Genomic DNA, 20,261 nt, shown 5'->3' with positions numbered 1-20,261 from the left:
CAACACAGAGCCCCTTTAATTATGAAACAGATGGGAAGAAAGTTACGCCGAACAATTTTGCAACCGCTGAAACTTTATGTTTTGTGTGTGAACGAAAAGTCCAAGATGATTCCTCAGTTCTAGTTCAGAACTCAAGCGAGTCCACTTGCCTCTGTACAGCACTTAACTTAACAGGAAGTGATGTCAGACACAGCTTGTGCCATCAGCGGTGACACAGACACTGTTGCCATGGACATGATGTTGTTTCTACGGAGACCACGCTGGAATCCAAATCTTCCCGAGAGCCTTTTAACACGGAGGCATGTTGTTTTCTACATTAGCTTGTCTTTGCGTGTGTGTATGTGTGTGTGTGTGTGTGTGTGTGCAGCCCGCTGTCACCTCTTGTCACCGCTGGTGTATCGAGGCGGAGTACAGTTACATAACTGAATCAGCAGGTGGATAATGGCTGGAGACACGTCAACCACTCTGCTTCCCCGCGACCCTTCCAATGCGCTAATGGCTTCTTATTATCTCAGTTCAGTGCAATCCTGCTCAACTGGCTTCATCTTGCAGCAGAGTGAGAGGCAATCTTCCCCGGCAATCAAGATGAAAGATTAAAATTTAGAAGACTGACAGTTTTTCTTATTTACAATATTCCTACGGTGATCGTCTCCAACACTAAAATTAGATTTCTCGTTTTTTCTTTGTCCATCTGCATCTTTCTTTTCCTGCAGTCAGCACTGTTTCACTCTGGTAAGTCCTGAAAAATGTCTTAAACTTAACTGCACGTCTACCTTCGGTAAAGTTACATGTTAGCCCTCAGTCAGAGGCGGTGCAAACAGAGTATTAGAGATGATTACTTCAGGTTATGAGACTAGAAAAACATCTCCACTTTAACGTTTTCATTCAAGATGGCTACGCACCTGTCCTCGCTGCATTAACACCGCAGTGGTCCTGCTTTTTCTTTCTGTCTTGATTTATCTTGATATGATTCTTTCTCAGAGGGTTAACAATTCTCTTTTTCCCTTTTCTCACATCAAAAAGCTCTGTCTCAATCACTATTTCTCTCTAACTCATGATTAATTGTTACTTAAAGGTGCAGTCTGCAGCAGTTTTGTAAAAAGTAACCATGACCAAAAGACGTACCAGAGTATAAGTAAAGATATCGTGTTAAAAAGTTACTTTGGTGAAAGTGAAAGTCACTCAAATGAATACTACTTGAGTTAGCAAAAGTAAAGTATACAAATAGTTACATGAATGTTCTGTATACTGATCAGACATTCAGCATTTAGCTTATCTTTCTTTTTTTGCATCTGATTGCTGATAAAATAAATAAATTAATTAATAAATAATAAATTAACAATATCTTATACTCAAGTACCTCAAATTGTACTTTTTATACAGTACTTGAGTAAATGTACTTAGTTACAAACTGCGAAATGAGAGTTTGTTGTTACTCTCAAATTGTAATCGTTCAGTATGAGGAAGAACCTCAGAGAAGAAAGAAACACAGGTTATTAAACATTATTAATGTTTTCTAAATCTGAAGATAGTTCATGCATTATGTCCGGATATAGGAGCAGAATAGGCCAATATTTTGAATTATGAAATAAAATATATCTTAACTCAAGAATTAAGGAAAGATCAGTATAGTCAGTATATATGTCATATGTGTTTTTGTGTGAAAGGCACAAAGACGGAATCGAGGACGTTTGTTTGCCGTCCTTTGAACCGGCAGTGGAGGACGTTACAGAGCCGAACCGACGTCTGTGTTTAAAAAAGAGTGAGCCCGTAAAGCCAACAGTGACAGTGACGAAGTCAAAAGAAAAAATAATTAAGCTGTGTTTATAACAAACATCTTTAGAGCCATTTATTACATTTTTACACTGGATTTAAAGCCACTATGTAGACTTTCTTCCAATAATCTCATCTTTGAAATAATCCTGATGACTTTGAAAGCTGCTGCAGTGTAAGTGATGCATTCATTCAGCATAGTGAGCAGTCCACAGCAGCTACAGGTACTGACCCTGAAGCACAAGTGTTTACGGGTGGAAGGGGGGGACAGATGTTCGGACCGTCAGCATCTGCTTGGAAAGCCGAGCTGCACCGCTTTCTCCCTCTGTGACCAGCTGTTGTTGTTTATTTGTTTCCAGATGTTTGGCATCTTAAGTCCGGTTTGTCAGTGTGTCGGAGGAATTGCACAGGATTTTTTCTGTCCACTCTGTCAACCTGATTTCTCTTCTCTTTTCTGTCGCCACACCCGCAACTCGGGTCCATGAGTGTCAGATAAAGGTCAAACAACTGCAAGGAATTAAATCATTATTATATTATTGTTAGATATGTTTGAATATGAGCACAAGCGTCTCCTCCAACCTGTTCTTTGTGCACCGAGTCACTAAAAAAGAGGAATAAAAGTAAAAAATCCCACTTCAGTCTGAAATAGACCACTGTTTGTAGCAAATGTAGCTCACAGCATGTGATGTGGAGCACCCACTGTGATGTAGCACAAAAAGTCTGATGTGACTCACAAAAAGTTGTGATGTAGCAATCAGAGAGCCAGGACTCATTAGTTGGTCTCCCAGCAGAGAGATATTAATGAAAGCAGAACAGACACCAAAAATAGCTGCTCCCCATTCAGCCGACGTCTGTGGCCAACACACTGACTGACAGACAGACAGACAGACAGACAGACAGACTGGTGGAGAAGGTAGGTCATACCTGGTGGCCTAAATGACTCACAAGACAAATATATGGGACAGAAACAGAAGCCACATGCCGTGAAGAGACAATATTTTCAAGGAGCTTTTGCATAATTGTCCCCTTGAGAATTTGCAATATTCTAACAAGTTATCTCAATGTCACAAACTGTGCTGGATATTTGCATGTTAAAGCAGTTTACCTGAACAAACTCTTCAGAGAACAGCCAGCAGGAGCATTTTCACAAAATAATCAGGAAATAAATTATAAAAACTAGCGACCAACAAAGCAGCGAGCCTTTAAATCTGAAGCATACAGGCCTTTGCCCGGTGGACTTCAGTCTGTGATATAAGCTATCTCAGTCTCCACGATATTATTAGTCTACAATTTGTGTTATCTGTGCTGCTAATCATTGTGCATTTGAGCAGTTAGCATTCTGTAATTAGTATAAATTACATACCCAGCTCGCATAAATCATACGAGTTGTCTGTGAAGAGGCATACGGTAGCCTTCTTGTGTTTAACAATAGATTCATGTGTGCATGATCGCACCGCTTAAGCGTTGGTTATAGATGTCATCAGAAATCAACACATTCAGCATGCAATGCACACATGAACAGTCGGAGCAGTGTAGGGGCAGTTTGGGGACGTGGCTGGGTCAGAGGTCAGAGGTCAGTCGGCATGTCAGCAGCAACAGCAATGGAGAAAACTTTTAAAGGGCAAGCTAATAGACCAAGTCCGCATCCGTACAATGTCACATCTGTGTAATTGCTGCTGCACAATGACAAACACGCTTGCCAAAATAGGTGGTAAAAGATCAGTATCAGTCCGAAGCTGTTATTTCCGTCCATGGTGGAAAATGTTTGAAAAGCCAGCCATCAGAGCTGAGCCAAGCCTCCCAGGACGAGCGCCAGGCTGTGAAGCCAACTTGACATAGAGGCCAAACTGTGTAATTACAATGTCACATGGTGCACACTGGCCCCAAAAAGACTTTTCCCCTTAAGCTTACATTGAGAAAGAAGTGGCTGCAGACACACAATGACTCGTTTCACTATCTGATCCATTCGGTTCAATAACATTTTGGAAAGTTGAGAAGGATCAAGTTACCGAAAGACTAAACCAGAAGTTAGCCCAGCTAGCTCTAGCACACTCTCCTGCTCTACGCGCCCATAATACAGAAGATTCAAGTAATTCTAGATGCAGTCAAACGTTTTTGGGTTCATGTGCCACTGAGCAGCTTTCATATGAACAGTGCTCTGCCTCCGACGCTGTATCCAGTTGTCATTATACATCCATGACCTCAGCTGGCTAAGCAATTTTATTAATCACCGCTCCACTGAGACCAATTTTCCACAAAATGACAGTGTTTTAGGGCGCACTCACATTAGGCAATCCGCACCATGCCCAAGCATGTTTGACCCCCGAAGTCCAGTTTGCTTGACTAGCTAACTTAAGCATTTTCTCGGCCCTGGCATGGTTGGAAGAGGTCACGGCACGGTTGCTCATGCACGAGCACAAGCACGGGTGCGCAATGTAGACTTGAAGTATAATCATGCGTATTACACCACCTTGCATAGTCAAGAAATCCAGGAATGTGAGAGGACCGTCTACGACCAAAACAACACAAAATAAGCCACAAAAAAGTCAATAAAGTCATGTTTTAGTCTTGTTCTCCATTGTGCTGCGACCATGCTACAACATAATGACAAAGCAGGTATATTTCAGGCCTTAGTCTTACCTTTCTTTGCTTGTTCACAGTCTCATCTCATCGTAACATGTCACTGAACCTTGGTTTTAATTGTTTTTTATCTCATTTCTGTTTTCTTGTTAGTTTGTTAGTGAAATCAGCTGTACAACAGACGGTGGGGGAAAAAAAAATCCAATAAACCTTTAACTCCCCTCACCATAAACAAATCATGATTTATGGGGTGTCTAGACTACTTAAGCAATCAATGACATTTACATCCATCAACTCATGACTCACACCTTAGTCACATTAAGTACAGGAAGAGAGATAGTCTAATAGCATCCTGTCTGAGATGAGAGCTGCTGAAGGGGAAGAAAAAGCAGGAAAGACTAAATATTTTTCAGGAAGGTGTGCAGATTGAGATGTTCTTCAGGATAGTTAAAAATGAGGTCATTTCTATATTTATTCCACCTCTCAACAACCTCTATCGCGGCGATCATTTGGTGCAGAACATCCCTGCGACTACATCCTCTTCTCACACAAACACTGGGAATCAAACAAGTCTCGTCACATCGAAGGTTAACGCCACACTATCCGACGAACCACAGCGTCGTGCCAGCTCCCTGCTCTCTCCTCACGACGCCTTTCCCTCTTGAAAGCCTTTGTAAAGTTTCAAAAACTCTTAACTTCACACACATCTGAGGCTCTATTTGCCTCCCGTGCCATGCTGGGAGCTTGTGACGTATCCCTGCGCCCACCCACCCTCCTGTACCTCCACACTGAGTTTGTCACGAAAACTAATGAAGACAGTCGGGGTACATCTGCTCCTCTGGGTGACGCATGAGGAAGATTAAACATCATGATGCATTTTAGCTTCTCGGGGTGAGATACAGATTACTTTGTAGACGTTGCCCTTCCTAAATTTGACTCTAGCCACCGTGAAACGCCTGCGTCTATCTATTAGTTCTGCAGACAAGTTTTTGAACATTTTTTGTCTGTCATTTCTCAAAACCAGCCAGTCATTGTTCTGCTTCTTGTATCATCATTGGCTCAAACCTTTTTGTTTTATCTATCCTTTTCCCCGAGTTTCAAAATGAAGCAACGCTGTGCCGGTAAGGGGCCCGGGCACCTCTAAAACCCCTCACGGATGAATGAATGGTTAAATAAAATAAAATGGATGTACTGCAATATCCAGTGAGTGAAATTGCTCTCTCACCATCAGCCCATTCATTACAGAAAAGAGAGAGACTCTGGCATGAGGTGGTGTCAGAGCAAGACAGAGGAGGAGGAGGATCCCGGGAGGCACTGAAAGAGTTGCATTTATTTGAAAGATGACTTTCCTGTAGAGGTGCTTCAGCCGATGACGAGCGATGACTAAGAAGCTGCTTTTTGAAACCTCTTGGCACCGCAAACGTCAGGCAAAGCAGAACGTTTGCGGGGCCGGAAGACAGAGTCAGAGCTAATTACTTTATTGGTAGATAAGCATTTTTTAACCTTTCTCCAAATGAAGGCTTTTGCTGAGTACGACATGCTATTTTTGCACACCTGGGAGCCACCGGAACAATTACAGTCGCAGGCCTATGTTACACAGTTGGCACAGGAGAGCCGGGGGTTTAAATGCTTTTGCTCAAGGACACATCAAGTTAGATTTTTTTCAAGGTGTGTGCTCGATGCTGAAATGGATAAAGATGGCAGCTTGTCAAGCAACAGTGAGAGCGTGAACCGAGTCTTCTGATCGAATCAAGTTTGATCTTTTCTCTGTTTGACATCAAACAGCGACCGCCGGTCCAGAACATGTGTGCCCAATGCACAAAGGTTATCCAGGTCCAAGGACCAAGAGTCTCTAACTCTCTAACTCTCTAAACTTTATTAATATTGGCCAACTGTAAGTAGCTACTGGATCTTCCAGGTCATTAGTTTTACCACAGTTTCACATATTACCTGCCGGTGGAACAACAGTGAGACACCGTCATGCCATTATTAGCAAGTAAAATGTTGGTATTTCTATGTTTCTGCAAACCACAGAAACATAAAAATGTGGACGTTACATTACATGTCTATGAGCTGACTTTCTCTTCAAGAGGTGGCCAAGCAGATAGTGGCATGACACTGGATATTTAAGTGAGAGACTGCTGTTTTCGAGAAGGAGTTTCAATCTTTGTCAGCATAAAAACCACTGGATATTTTTAATTAGACGATGGGACGTTTCCAGCCAAAACATGATTTTTTTCTTACCCTAGCCGAGTAGTTTTTGTGCCTAAACCTAACCAGACTATAAGCACAACATAAAATTGAAACGTAAAGTTGTGACGTAAAGAAACGTAACATTATCTGTGGTATGCATCACATAAGTTGCCAATATTTAGGTTTGAGTTGGGGGATAAAGGGGGTGGACAAGGAAACACAGGAAATATACCATTTTCATGTGCCATACGCCGGTCAAACAGCAACAACACACTACTAATCAAAGTGTGTGTGTGTGTGTGTGTGTCTGTGTGTGTGTGTGCACGCGCATGCATTCCCATCACTTGATCACTTCCTTCTCCTCCCTCCCACAGAAACATTTCCCTGGCAGATTGAAGTGGATGTCTTCCCTCGTCTCCGCTCCACTCAGGGTAAATAGAGTTTCACGGTGACCTGTGGGAGGGTTATTGATCGGGGCCTGCAGCTGCCAATACTCTGGTTAAACCTTCGCATTGATTGTACATCTCTGTCATAAAAAATCTTCATTCATCATCGGGTCATTAGTGACCTTTTGACCTGCTGCACTGAGTTTGACCTGCTGTACATTGATGCAAGGCACTTAAGACGGGTCATTAGTGGACACTGGAGATGTTTGTTCATCTTTAATGTGAAGGTAATGACACACAACATGCCTTTGTTTCCAATAAACCATTAAATTAATGCAGAGGAATGAAAACGCTGAGCTGGAAGAACTAAATTAAATCTATTACAATCACCATAACCTGATTTTAACATTACACACAGCTGAGGCTGATGGGAATATCTTAAATTAGGTCATAATTCAAATTATGACCTGTTGGAGGTTTTGGACAGTGATGATAAAGAAGTTAAAGGATCACCAAGGTCATTTTTAATGAATATTGAGGATGACACAAATTTTGTGGCTATTCAACCTCTAGATGTTGAGATATTTAATTCAAAACCACAAATGTGGTTTGTACTACGGAAATGTTCCGGGGATTATTGAAGTTTTTAGGATACATCGTTGGAGAATCCTGCATATTTGTATTCAATTTTGTCCCCTATCCATCTAGTAGATAATGACATCGATGAATAAGTGGAAATTTTGACAGTTTGCGCAACCTTATCGTCAGAATAAATGTTGGTGTTTTACGTTTCTGTAAACTACAGATTTATTGAAACTTTACGTCCCTTTATGTTTCTTTAGGTTGGAATCTGGAACAAAAACCACTTGGTTAGGATCAGGAAGGGATGTGTTGGCTTAAAATAACAAACACGGCTAGAAAATGTTTCAAACCAGAATTTGTACTCACAATTTAGGACATATTCTGACTTTTGCGTTGTCAAACAGTGCAGTTTGGTTCGGTTGTAGGCCCAAAAAACTACTTGCGATCATTCTTTGGGTGAAAAAAACCATGTTCAGTCTTGTAACTTACGCCGCAGAAGTTACGTTAACGATGACACTCACGCCACGTAACATATGTGACGTAAACTTGCTGAAGTAGCATCACTTAAGAACAAATCTCTCTTGACTCTTGGTCACAAAGAGGATCGGACCCAGGTTTCTGGAGGAGAGTCCAGTGTCTGACCCATCGGACTGCCACGTTGACTTTCCTCGCTCTTTAAACTACTGCACCAGAGGGGTAACTACAGCGTCGAACGTAGAAAGCATCGCCCGACTGACCAGGCTGCTGTATTCGACACGTTTTGAAGAGATGTTGATATGACACGTAAATGAAACACAAATTTAATGTACCGGTGGTTTGCAAAAACGTACAATGCACAACAGTTTGTGCTGGTGAGTGATCTACTATTATGTAAAGTCAGGAGGGGTTGCCAAATGCAATCAAAATCCTCCTCTGGGCGACATGAATATCTGCACCAAATTTCAATCTCTCCAACAGTCCAGAGAGATATTTCAGTCCGGAACAAAGAGATTAACCAACAAACAGACTGCAATGCAAACTATATGTTTTATCTGTGTTGTTGTAAAATCCTGCTGACCCCCAACGGAGGTCGATAATGGCAGTAAATTAACTTAATGCGCTTTTAATCTACTTAAGTCGCTCTGCATCAGGACAGCTAAACACTTAAAGGGGTAAAATATAAATGTAAGCACAGACTGTGAGCCAGCCATGAATCTGTAACACTGTGAGGACATTGGCTGAGCCTCAGTCAGCTGTCTGATTCCTTCCTCTGGGATCTGTTCAGCGTGGTGGCAGCAGGAAGGATCTGAGGACGCTCACGTCAGGGATGTTTATATATTATTTACAGAGACAGACTTAAATATCTCCAGTGCGTATCAATCCCACACAAACCGGTGCGTCTTATCGCTCTGATTTAAACACACTTTTTGGTCCGATGTGTGATGACTTTTGTTGTGTTTGCCAACAAACTTTGATACGTTTGGCGAAAGTGTGATAGAGAGACGAGGAGTGATTGAGAGGAAGCGGAGAAGAAAAAAAGAGGGAGGGAAAAAATCTGTCAGGACACAAAAGGGAAGAAGACAGAATTAAAAATAACGAGAGAGAGTGTGAGTGACGGGAACGAGAGAGAAAGAAGAGATAAAAATGAGAAGCGACCATCATAACTGGAGACAGAAAGATGACATATTTCTGCTCCTCCAAACATTAAGTACTGTGTCGCTGAAGCAAGAACAAACTGATAAACTATTTTCCAGTGGATTAAAAAACGCTGATATTTATCTTCATTGTGAGACAGACGAGACGCCACAAAATGTTCCTCCGCTCCTTGAAAAAAGTCAAAGAGGTCTTAAATATGTTGTTTATAACAGAATAATGCAGTTAAGAAGTTAGATCACGCTCTGAATCACTATTAAACTAAATACTCAACCAGAATCAGATTATTTTCTGGGTTGTCTTATTATTTGTTCCCGTCAGTTCAGATTATATTTTATGTCCTTCCCGATTTGCAGAAATGTAGACATGCAGTAAATATCATTTTGTTTGTGTGCCTGCCAGAATAAAATCAGTAGATCGACATCAGTTTGATGTTTGCAGATAGTATCCAGCACAGAGATGATAGGTCCAGGACATGCTGTGCCTAGCGTAGCATCAGGAACAAGTGGATCAAGATTGGCTCAACTCCAAAGAAAATAAATACACCTTCCTGCCATTCGTAAACTGATCTATTTATATATTTAGCAAGCAAGCAAGTTAAACAATGTATTACACACTAATCTGGCTTTTGTTTAGAGTTTTAAAAAGTCAACTTTAGCTGTACTTAGACACAGCAGCTTTGAGCTGAACGATAACATCAGCATGCTCAAAGTAATGTTCACCATCTTTATGAAGTATGTTAGCTAAGCTAGCTAGTTATACCTAGCACAAAACACCTAAAGTAAAACTAAGGCTGTCTTCACAAAATTTTGGAGCAATCCATCCCAGCCAGTCGTCACTGGTGGATTGTTGAAGGGGCTTAAAATGACCAATGTTTACGTCTGCAGCGACCTCTAGTGGCTGCAGTAATTATGACAGGAGCAAAGAAGGAAGTCAGGTGACGTCGTATAAAGAGGGAGAAAGTCTGAATATGGAAGAGGTTGGGGTGGATGGATGGGTCGAACACAGGAATATCACCTCGGAGTGACACCAGGAGTCAACGCTGACTTATTCTTAAGCACATACGTAAATGTACTTCTTTTTTCCTCCTTTCTTTTAACCCTAACCCTGAACTTTTCCTAAACCAAACCAAAATGAAAGCACATCACAAAATCACCAACGTATCGTACACGTCGTTTCCGAGCAGTCATATGCCGTGTTGTGAGTCACTTTTGTGGTTTAGCTATGGTTTTAAATGAAAAGGTCTGGGTCACTTCAGCCTCATTCGGCTATGAATGTCTGTACAGGATATCATGGCAATTCATCCAACAGTACCTCTGCATCAAATAAGATTGCTTCAAAAATATACAAGCGTATTTCAGGAAGGCACCTTTGACAGAGCAACACGAACAGTTTCCTTCTGCTTTCAGTCTTCTTGCTAAGATAAGATAAACACGGACCAGAGTGTCAGCGAACGCACATAAAAGTCCAGTTATTTTGAAGAGCTGTCCGATCAGAGTAACGCTTCATACGTTCTGTAAATCAACTCAACAAATACTTTGTTATATTGCACTAACTCCCTAAAGTCTCAGAGGTTTAACCACACCGACATGATCTTGATTTAACTTTTGGTGTTTCTGTCCTCGTTCTCGCTCTTCTTCTTCTTCTTCTTCTTCTTCTTCTTGTCGGGAGCAATGACTGGACAGTTTTACTGTGTTGCTGCAGGGAGAACAAATCACTTTAAGGGGACCGGTTCTGTTGGTGTTTCCAATGAAATAAATTTAAGATGATTTTGGCTGGATCCTTGACCGACAACACACATACACACACACACGAAAAGCACTTGTGTTAGCACTCACTCACTCATTGCACACACACACACACACAACAGAGTCCTTGATCCCATATTACAGTTGGCACTGTGGGGATTTCTTCCCGCCAAGGTCTGTATTGAGACGGCGGGGAAGAGGAGCGGACTAACGGGTCCAAAATGGGAGGAAGAGGCTCCAACAAGAACCTTTTTAAATGAGGAAAATGTCTGAGCAAGGACTTTTGGAAATGAAAAGACTACTCTGAAGACTCAACCATAACAAAGACTTGATTAAATTAGGAAAGAGCTCCTGAAGCCAAGTAAATATTAACACTGAAATCCAAAGGACAGAATGTAATATTCTGGAGAAGTCATTTTTACTTTCAAAAAGCACATTTTCTTTATTACAAGCAATAACCATCACTGAAGTTATTTTCAAAGTTTAATTACCTGAGTTACCCTCCCCTCCGAGTGCTTTATACCCTCAGACGAACCAGCAGCTGCTGCAGTTTAAAATTTTTATTGTATCAGATGACAACATGTCGAGTTGCTTTGGCTGTGATTCGTGTTAATTCACTGTGTGCTCCGCTGGAAAACTCCCTCTTAAAACGATCCCCCACATTTAAAAAAAAAAAAATCACACTCTGATGGAGGATGGCTCGTGTTACAGTTAGAGCCGAAACGACTGAATACACCGATTGCCAGTGACTCCCAAAGCGACATACAGTGCCAGCGAGAGACGAATCGAACCGTCGTCATCACGGTCGCAGTTTGCTTCAGTTTAGGCGCTAAAACTACCGAGTTAGGTTCAGGAAAAGATCGTGCAACTGTTTAAAATAAGTACATTACATAACTTAAGTCACGTCGGTTCAGTAGTGTTATTTAATTTAAAATAAGTCAACGTTGACTTTGGTTTTACACGTGACATGAACAGCAGTCTCGTGGGTGAAAGTCTGAGTGTGTTTGACCCATTTCTCCTCTATATGTGGACTTTGTCGCTCTTTATGCTGCATCACCTTCTTTGCTCCCATCATCCTCACAATAAACGTAATTGTGGATCACAATAAGCTCCCTGCACAGGTGTCACGAAGATAAGGGGTGCTTCATCTCCAAGGTTACAGTAATAACCACCTGGTCAAGGTCAGAAAAATAAAGTCAACTTTTTCTAAGAAACAAGAAATGAACGGCGGCCTCGCTTGTTTAAATCCCGTGTTTGATGACCCGTCTATGCACGTCAACTGTCAGCATCTCCCTCTACAGCAGCTAGAGCATGTTATAACTTTAACACACACAACATTTGGTGATTTGCCATCATTTTTCTAGAGATAACTGTGTTATAATTTTGTATAATGCAATGATGTAAAGATTTAGTTACACTTGTTTGCTACAGTACCAAAAAAGTCCTCTCTGAGGGCTGTTTCAGAGTTCAGAGAATGGTCATTTCTGTGTACTTGTTTGATAAAACATGTACGCTGTAGCTCTATCCCGAAGAAAAGATTGACCAGACATGAAAACAAGACACATAATGTCCTCAAACACACACTACACTCCCCAAACGCGGAAACTACCCTGTGAACTTTTTTTGAATCTCAACATTCAGCTGAGAGAAACTGTGGAGACTCTATTGAGAGCAATAACAGAATTAACAGAGTGAATGTTTAAACATAGTAACACCGACAAATCTGTGTCTCAAACATCCCCCCAAACACTCGTAAGCACAGTGAGAAACAGCTAGAGACAGGACGAGGCAGCAGTCGGCTATAAAGTGCTGCATGTGGAGAGAAAAGTGCTTCTTTTACAGCTCGGGCCCCCTCGGCTCAGCCGGAGCAGCTTTATGCCTCGCCGTAAAGACACCTTCACACAGCGCGTCTATACGTCCTCACAGTCATTAAATTAACATACTGGAGCTACGTTATCTGCAGCATGCAGGTGTCATTAGAGATTTTGTAACTCTATTAAGCGTTAGTGCACTTTCCTACATGATGATCACATCAAGAAATTACACAGAATATTAAATTAGAGCTAATGTGCAGCTTCACATTCAATTATTTTACACAACGCTGCAGCGAAAGAGACGAAACATCCGATGAGGAACTCCGAGGTTCATCAGAAGGTATCAGAAGTGTGTTATAACTGTGTTAGATGAGATCAGTGAGACCTAATAGTCACATAAGATAATTACACAAACTTAATTCCATTAACACTTTTTCTGTATTTACAATTTAATCTAATTAGCAACACGACACCCAGAGAGGAACAAGTGCATTACTGCTGAATTACAAGAGAGGCGAGCTCAGTTTTCAGAAAGTGCAGGCATATGTGAGAAATACAAATTTCATACCAGTCAGTGTATTTACAGTGTCTGAATTCAACCCTGTCTGTTACAGATCACATTTCTACACTGGAAGGAAGCGTGACACGTCCTTATACTGCCTCGGATTTACTCCCAAACGGGCGTGAATTGGGTGGTACTGGTGCCGTTCATACTTCTTCCTGGAGTCCAGTTCACCGCACCGCAAAGTTCACCAAAGGCTTTGCTTGGGTTTTTTCTCCCAAGTGAACCGGAGGCGAATGTTGATTTCACGTGTGTGTTACAGCAACTTAAAGCAAAAGTTCAACATACATAATGTGTTAATAATGAGCTCTGGTAACGGATTTTTTACCTCTGGACAGAGCCAGGCTCGCTGTTTCCAGTCTCTATGCTAAGCTAAGCCCACGTCTGCTGGCTTTATCTTGCCTTGCTTATTTTTTTTGGTCATGACTTTTGTATTTTTCTAACAATGCATATCGAGGCAGGTGTAGGAACCTCTGTCCATCGCCTCTGCATTAAATTGAGGCCTGTTGTTCTTGTTAATTCTTCTCATCTGGATGAAGATTATTTACAGGAAGGAGGCGCCTTCCAGGCTGACCATCTTATCTCCTGGCAGAGAGGATAGTGTTTCCTGGACCATAAAGACTTCAAATGAGGACAGTTTTAATTAATTTACAACTAAACTCCCATTTCTGAACTCTCTTTTCCCTTTGACCAGAACCTCCTCACACAGGTCATGAAGTTACCTGTGTCAGTTCACCAGGAGGGACGAACGAATGTCTTCAGAATGTGTTAATACAATGTCTTTACATTTGCAGATTAAGTAACACGCCTGATCACTTTCTACCTATTTCTCTCTCTGTCTCTATGACTTCTGATCCACAAACATTCACAGAGTGGACATCGGACACCTTCTGACGTGTTTTTCTATGCTGTTACTCTGTCTTCTTTAAATTTATGACACATCTGGATGCTATCTGCTCGCATTCCAAACCAAATGGTCTCTGTATTCTTCCAGATTTCAGACCATTTCTAATTAACCATTAAGTCAGTATCTCACAATCTTATTTCTTACATATTAAGAAACAGTAAGAGAAGCTCATAAAATTGATCTTTCTCCCGTTTCTCTACGATTAAGATTGACTGAAATCAAATTTTAATGTTTAATCTGTACTGTGTTCGGTGGAACCACAGCACCTCCTGATGGTGAGTCCTGATACAGTTGGACGAGAAATATTCTGTTTAATATGTTCATGGTTATAACCAGTAAATGACTCTGATATGTCTTTGTTTTAACAAGTATTAAGCTGAATATGTATAATTAATGTTTAATCACGTCATAATCCTTGTCATGATAGACAAAGTACATCTATTGAGCCATGGTGAGAAACTGAGAAGGTGAAGCACGGTTTAGTTCAGTGAGTTTCTGTGAATCTTAACACCTCCACTAAATCTTGGAGATAAAAGCCGGTAAGCCCCGCCTAGACACGCCTCGATTTGCAAGTAATAAAACGGAGAGATCACGTCTCTCGGTTAAGAGTTTTTGTTTAGTTTTGTTTACAGTTTTGTTGTTTTTAAAGTTTTGTTTTTTCAGTTGTTTTAAAGTTTTTAGTTGTTTTTAGTTTTTCTTTTGTAACTTATTTTGAAGCTCTTTACTTTACTTTGAAACACGCTCCAAGACAGCGATCTCATCAGAAGTGCTCACGCGTTGATTTTTCTCACTTTATATTTTTCGCAGTATTGATTAGCTTCTTTTATTAAGTTTGTACCAGAACGAAGTTCTGTTTTAATTTGTTTTATACCGTTAAGTATCGTAACTCGCTTTTGAAGAAGTAAACTTAATTTAGATTACCTTGCATTAACTAACAACGGAAGATCCGCTTGATCAACGTATCGTCCTCAGTTATTTTATTCAAGAAGTTAAATCTAGTTTACAAAGTCAGAGCCTGAAAACCACTCGAAGAAACGAAGAAGAACATCTTTATCACAATCATCATCACGACACTACAGCAACTTGCTGTGTCCGAGACCGTGCAAACGGTTTCCAACGAAAGACAGACTCTTTGACAAGCCCCCAGCGCTCGCTAGCGGTATCATCCCGCTGGGCATTGAGCCAAGATCTGCACCGGATCGGTACGGGACCAGCTGCCCTCTTCCTAAGACAAAGGACCGAGGTGCCCAACCGACTGATACCGGACGAGCTGACCCCGGCCATCGGACCGCCAGCTAGAGTCGCAAATCACCCGAGGGAATCCGCTGCCGCGGCCCCGCAACTCGGCTGAGAAAGTAGGCTCTCCATCACTCACAACAGCTGGATTCACACATGATACATGAGATGGTGTATAAGGCTCTGGTTCTGATCTTTTAGCTTAAGAGAAATTCGGTTAGGGTCTCGTTAGTATTAAAAATTACTACCGTAATATTTAAATGCTTCAACCTAACCCATGATCTCACCATCAGCCTATATTCCACTAATAACCCATTACTTAGTTATTTCACATTTCCTGTTACCTGTGTTATTCATTTAAATTGCCATTTCATTTATTTAACCTGAATTATTTAGTCAATAAACATAGGCTATTTAACCGTACGTCGTTGTCTGTGCAGGTTTGTTTTTAATGTGGAGAACCGATGGATATGTGTAGAATCTCACTGCTTCATATATGAGATGAATAAATTGATCTGAAATTGATTAAAATTGATACAAGTTAAACTTGTCCAGTCGAATTTGATTAATTACCTCCGGATTATTCAAATAGACAAAATAACGGAGGTGGTGCCCCATTAACGAGTGTTTATTATTAGTGTATCTCCTACATATTATTATGGTGCCGTCCGTGCGAGGCCACCTAAAACCACAGTTCTCTGCATTAAATTGAAGCCTACAGACAAACATCGGTTTTAATAATCAAAAAACCCAAAGCTGTCTTAATGTTGTTTGGCTGTCCACCGAGTGATTAGTGCGATACTTAACCTTATATTCTCTACTGCATATACCTTGAATTGTGTGTGAGCATAAAACTTCGCTGAGATTTGATTTCGCTGCTTAATATGAAATTAATGTGTATGGATGCTGCGTTGTAACCAGATCCGTGTGTGATAAAGAGCGTTCAACATCGCTGCATGTTGGAAATTAATGTGTAGATGCTGCGTTGTACCAGATCCATGATTTAAAGAGTTGTTCAGCGCCGCCGTGCGTTAATGCTTCATGTACAGATTCTGCGCTGTAATTACCAGATCTGTGAGTTAAAATTGTTCAGCGCCGCCGTGCGTTAATGTTTCGTGAACAGATCCTGCGTTGTACCAGGTCTGTGATTTATTTGCATGCATAAGTGTCGCTGCACACTTCTTAAATTAACCGGTTTGATGAATCATAAGCTGTTGCGCTGTGCCAAAGCTTAGAGATTCAGCTGAGATAAAGTCTATATCTACCGCGATGTTCCGGAGATATTTGTAACTTGCTCAGACCCTCGTGTGTTCTGATTTAGATTAGCTACCTAAACAGAAAACAGCTGTGCAAACAGTGAGAGGTTTATTTGATCTACCCCGTGTAGTATCAAGATTGGTTGCTATGGCAACAATCTCGTTCAGAAGACAGTATATTTGACTGTGTAAAGGAGGACAGGAAACCTCTATCAGTTGAAATTGTGAAAACACAAGTAAATGAATGCAATGCTAGTTGCTGGTTGAATGTTTTCTGAAGTGCTGAAAAACTTGTTGGTGCAAAAATTAAAGTGGCAGGATTCACTGCGTGTGACCAGTGAACTCAACTGCTGTAACTTTGTTTGCTGAGAAGTTAACCCTCCAGAGCCAAACCGTCACTGACCCAAGCCTTGAAAAACAAGGGGGGCATATCAGTGGGCGGAGCTAAAAGTCCCTCCTCTAGACTCTTCTTCGTGTAGCCTTGTTAAAATTAAATTCTGTGATAGCGCCCCTGGTGGCCGACTCTGTAAAACCTCCGAAGTTGCGATAGCGCCCTCTGTAGGACGATTCGGTAAAATATTTTTATTTCTTTTGATAGCTTCTTCTAATGACCAACTCTGTGAATATTAAATTTGTAACAACACCACTAGTGGCTGATTCTGTTAACAACAAATACATTTGAATATTCTGCTGGCTAACTTGATTAATTGAATTTTGTCTTTCAGCTTTAATAGACTGAAATCCCACACAGGTACTTGCTAAATTGTATTATTGGAAACCTGTGATACTGCAATAACTACTATAGTGAATTAATGTGTCTCATTATTCAGGTAAATCGAATAATTAAGTTGTAAATTACGAATTTGACAACTTTAACCAGATTTGACAACTTTATTCCAAATTCAATTGAAATTTTTGTTGTATTACTTGGAATTTGATCTTGATATATGCTACGTGCATGCAAGTCAAAGAATTAAGCTGTTAACTACACATCCAAGTACTTTTAATCGAAAGCCACATTTAGATCAAATACTTTAGTCATTGTTGTTAACACATTAGCTGTCAAATCCTTTGAAATCCAAAACGTCTGCTGTTTTTGAGCTTCACAAATTGAGTTAATTAACCAAGCAAACCCCACCTCTAATTGAAAACAATTAGAATTTAAAAAAGCTCAAATAAAATAAATAAATAAAACAAAGTAAATAGAATTTTGAATTGAATTTTTTCTTCTAAAAACAATGGCAGGGCCCGGTGATTCTGACACCGTGAGCCTAGTGAATCCCTCAGACAATCTAGATTCAGTAATATTGGATCTCACCACAGAGTTGCTACCAGATTATGCAGATAAAATCCAGAAGACCGACCCTAGTGAGCTACATGAAATAATGTCCGCGTTAGTACACCAGTCCCTGACTGAAGAAATGAAAGGAAAAGACAGAGAGAAAATGTTAGGGATGATGGTTATCGTGATGTCTGCACAACAAAAACGCAGAGACCAACTGCTAGAGAACGCTTTAGCTGAAATAACCCCTAAAAAGCAACACGAGAAAACTAAAGAGTCCTTAACTAAAGCAGAAGACTGCATTAACCGACTTGAGTCTCAGGTTAAAGCACAAAAAGAGGAACAGACTGAAATGCAGGAAGGAAACTCAGAGCTCAAACAAGTCCTTCACGCCCAAGGACTAGAGCTAGATAAAACAGAATATGAACTTGAAAAAGTAACTAAACATCTTGAAGATGCTAACAAAGACCTTGGAAAAGCAACCAAGGAAAATAAGGAGCTAAAAAGTAAGCTCAAAGTTTGGGACAGGGCCAGAGAAAGGGAAAGGAAATGTCTACATGACATGCAACAGGCACTAAAAGAAGCCAGGGACCAAGTTAACGAATCCCATCTTGAACAGATGGAACAAGAGGCAGAGCTCGAAGAGGTTAAAAGGGAATTAAAGCACTCCTTTGAGTATAGTTCATTCCCAAAAGCGCCTACAGGTGCAAACTCTCATGAGGAAAACAAAGAGAGCAGATTCCACAGGAACGCTCAATTAGGCACGTCCCCGCCACGATCTATGTCACCCATAGATCCCGTTGTCCAGTCTCGGACTGACAGGGACCTGCGTGACCGAGATAAAAGGTCTCCCTCCTCTCAGCCTCTCCCTCCTCCAAGCGCGCAATATTCGCGAAACCCCTCCGACAGGGACCTAGATAAAATAGCTCGAAACATAATGCATTTCGAACCCAAACCTGGTGCCTTTAATAAAACTCACAGGCAATTTGACCCTGAATTTTTTCCCAACCCTCCCACCCAAATGATCGGCATTGCCGCTCAAGCTCAGGTAGTAGCCAATGCTCCTGACAACTCTTCAGCACCGAGACGCTCCGGTCCTGACTTGAAATACTTGCATGACGCACGCACTGCCTTGCGCATTGTCGAGGGCCTCCTTGTACATGTCTCCGACGCTCTCACTTCACCTGCATTCGTGGTGCCTCAGAGCCACAGGGGGGTGATGCTAATGCAGGCCCATAACTCTCCATGCGCAGGACATAGAAAAGCCAAAGCAACATACCAGGCACTCCAACAAGTAGCCTATTGGCCACACATGCAGGAAGATGTAGCAAACTACATCAAAGACTGCTCAATTTGCTGTCAGGCCCAACTGTCAAACCTGCTTCACAGAGCTCCCTTCCCACGAAGGGGCCACAGAGCCTACTATGACCAAAAAGTGTCCCATGACAAAGTCGAAGTGGGGGACAAGATTTGGTACTACACCTCTGCTCCCCTGACTAGAAAGGCCAACCAAAACACCAGAAGGCTTGCCCGCAAGCTTCTGCCCCAAAAGATCAAAGTAAACAAAGGCCAGAAAGAGCAGACACTTAAGTGGATCCATCGCAACCAGATGAAACCACACAAAAACCCCATGGGACTTGACAGGGATGCAAACTTCTCTGATAGGTCATAAATAAGGATAAAACCTTTAAAGCACCTAAAAGTGCCAATCGCGAGTAGAATTTTTTTTTTTTTGTCAACAAAGGTCACTGTTGTTCGCGTCATTTACAAAGTTGAATTGAGAAACAGGCTTTGTAAATTAACCTGCTAACTTAACCTGCTTAACTAAATACAGTCCTTTGATTCACCCAAAACTAATTGATTCAAAGTGGGGGTTAATCTAACACGTTTGCCCTTTGGTCCAAAGTGTATAATAAATTGAAAAGTAGAATTAAAACCAAACTCTGAGATTGTTCGCAAGGAACATCCCAGACTGTTGATCACCAGCTGTCGTCTACACACAAAGAAAGTGTTTATCAGAATGACAGACTCGACTTACAGGTTGCAGCAGTTGCAGAAGTTCACTGTCACTCAATCAGAACTGAGTAATTTAGTTGCAGACCTAAACAATTAATTGGTGAATCCTTGATAAAGCTATCAGCTATAAAGCTTGTAAGAATATTTTGTTGGTTTAAATCTTGGACTCTCTACAGTTCATGCTGTAAGTTTATTCACAGTAAAATCGCCATGAATGTGAATTACATGCTGAAATCCCAGACATCAGAGCGCAGATCAACCAACAACAGCAGGTGCTACAAACATAAGCCAATC

At 41.2% G+C, this 20,261-nt stretch overlaps 1 protein-coding gene across 4 annotated transcripts in view; it reads right to left on the bottom strand.

The window, feature by feature from the left end:
* rims4 (regulating synaptic membrane exocytosis 4) overlaps nt 1-20,261 on the bottom strand; it is a 59,781-nt gene that overhangs the window by 24,709 nt on the left and 14,811 nt on the right. The window contains exon 2 of one of the 4 annotated variants that reach the window (XM_073468810.1): nt 5,308-5,315. The exons of the other annotated variants lie outside the window; for them this stretch is intronic. Coding sequence (XP_073324911.1) covers nt 5,308-5,315 — 8 coding nt within the window. The remainder of the gene's footprint in view (nt 1-5,307; nt 5,316-20,261) is intronic. 4 annotated transcript variants of the gene reach the window in all.

Source organism: Pagrus major, chromosome 6 (genome assembly GCF_040436345.1).
Source record: "Pagrus major chromosome 6, Pma_NU_1.0".
NCBI lineage: Eukaryota > Metazoa > Chordata > Actinopteri > Spariformes > Sparidae > Pagrus > Pagrus major.
Note: the sequence above shows the minus strand (reverse complement) of the source record. Positions and strands in the feature narration are given on the sequence as shown.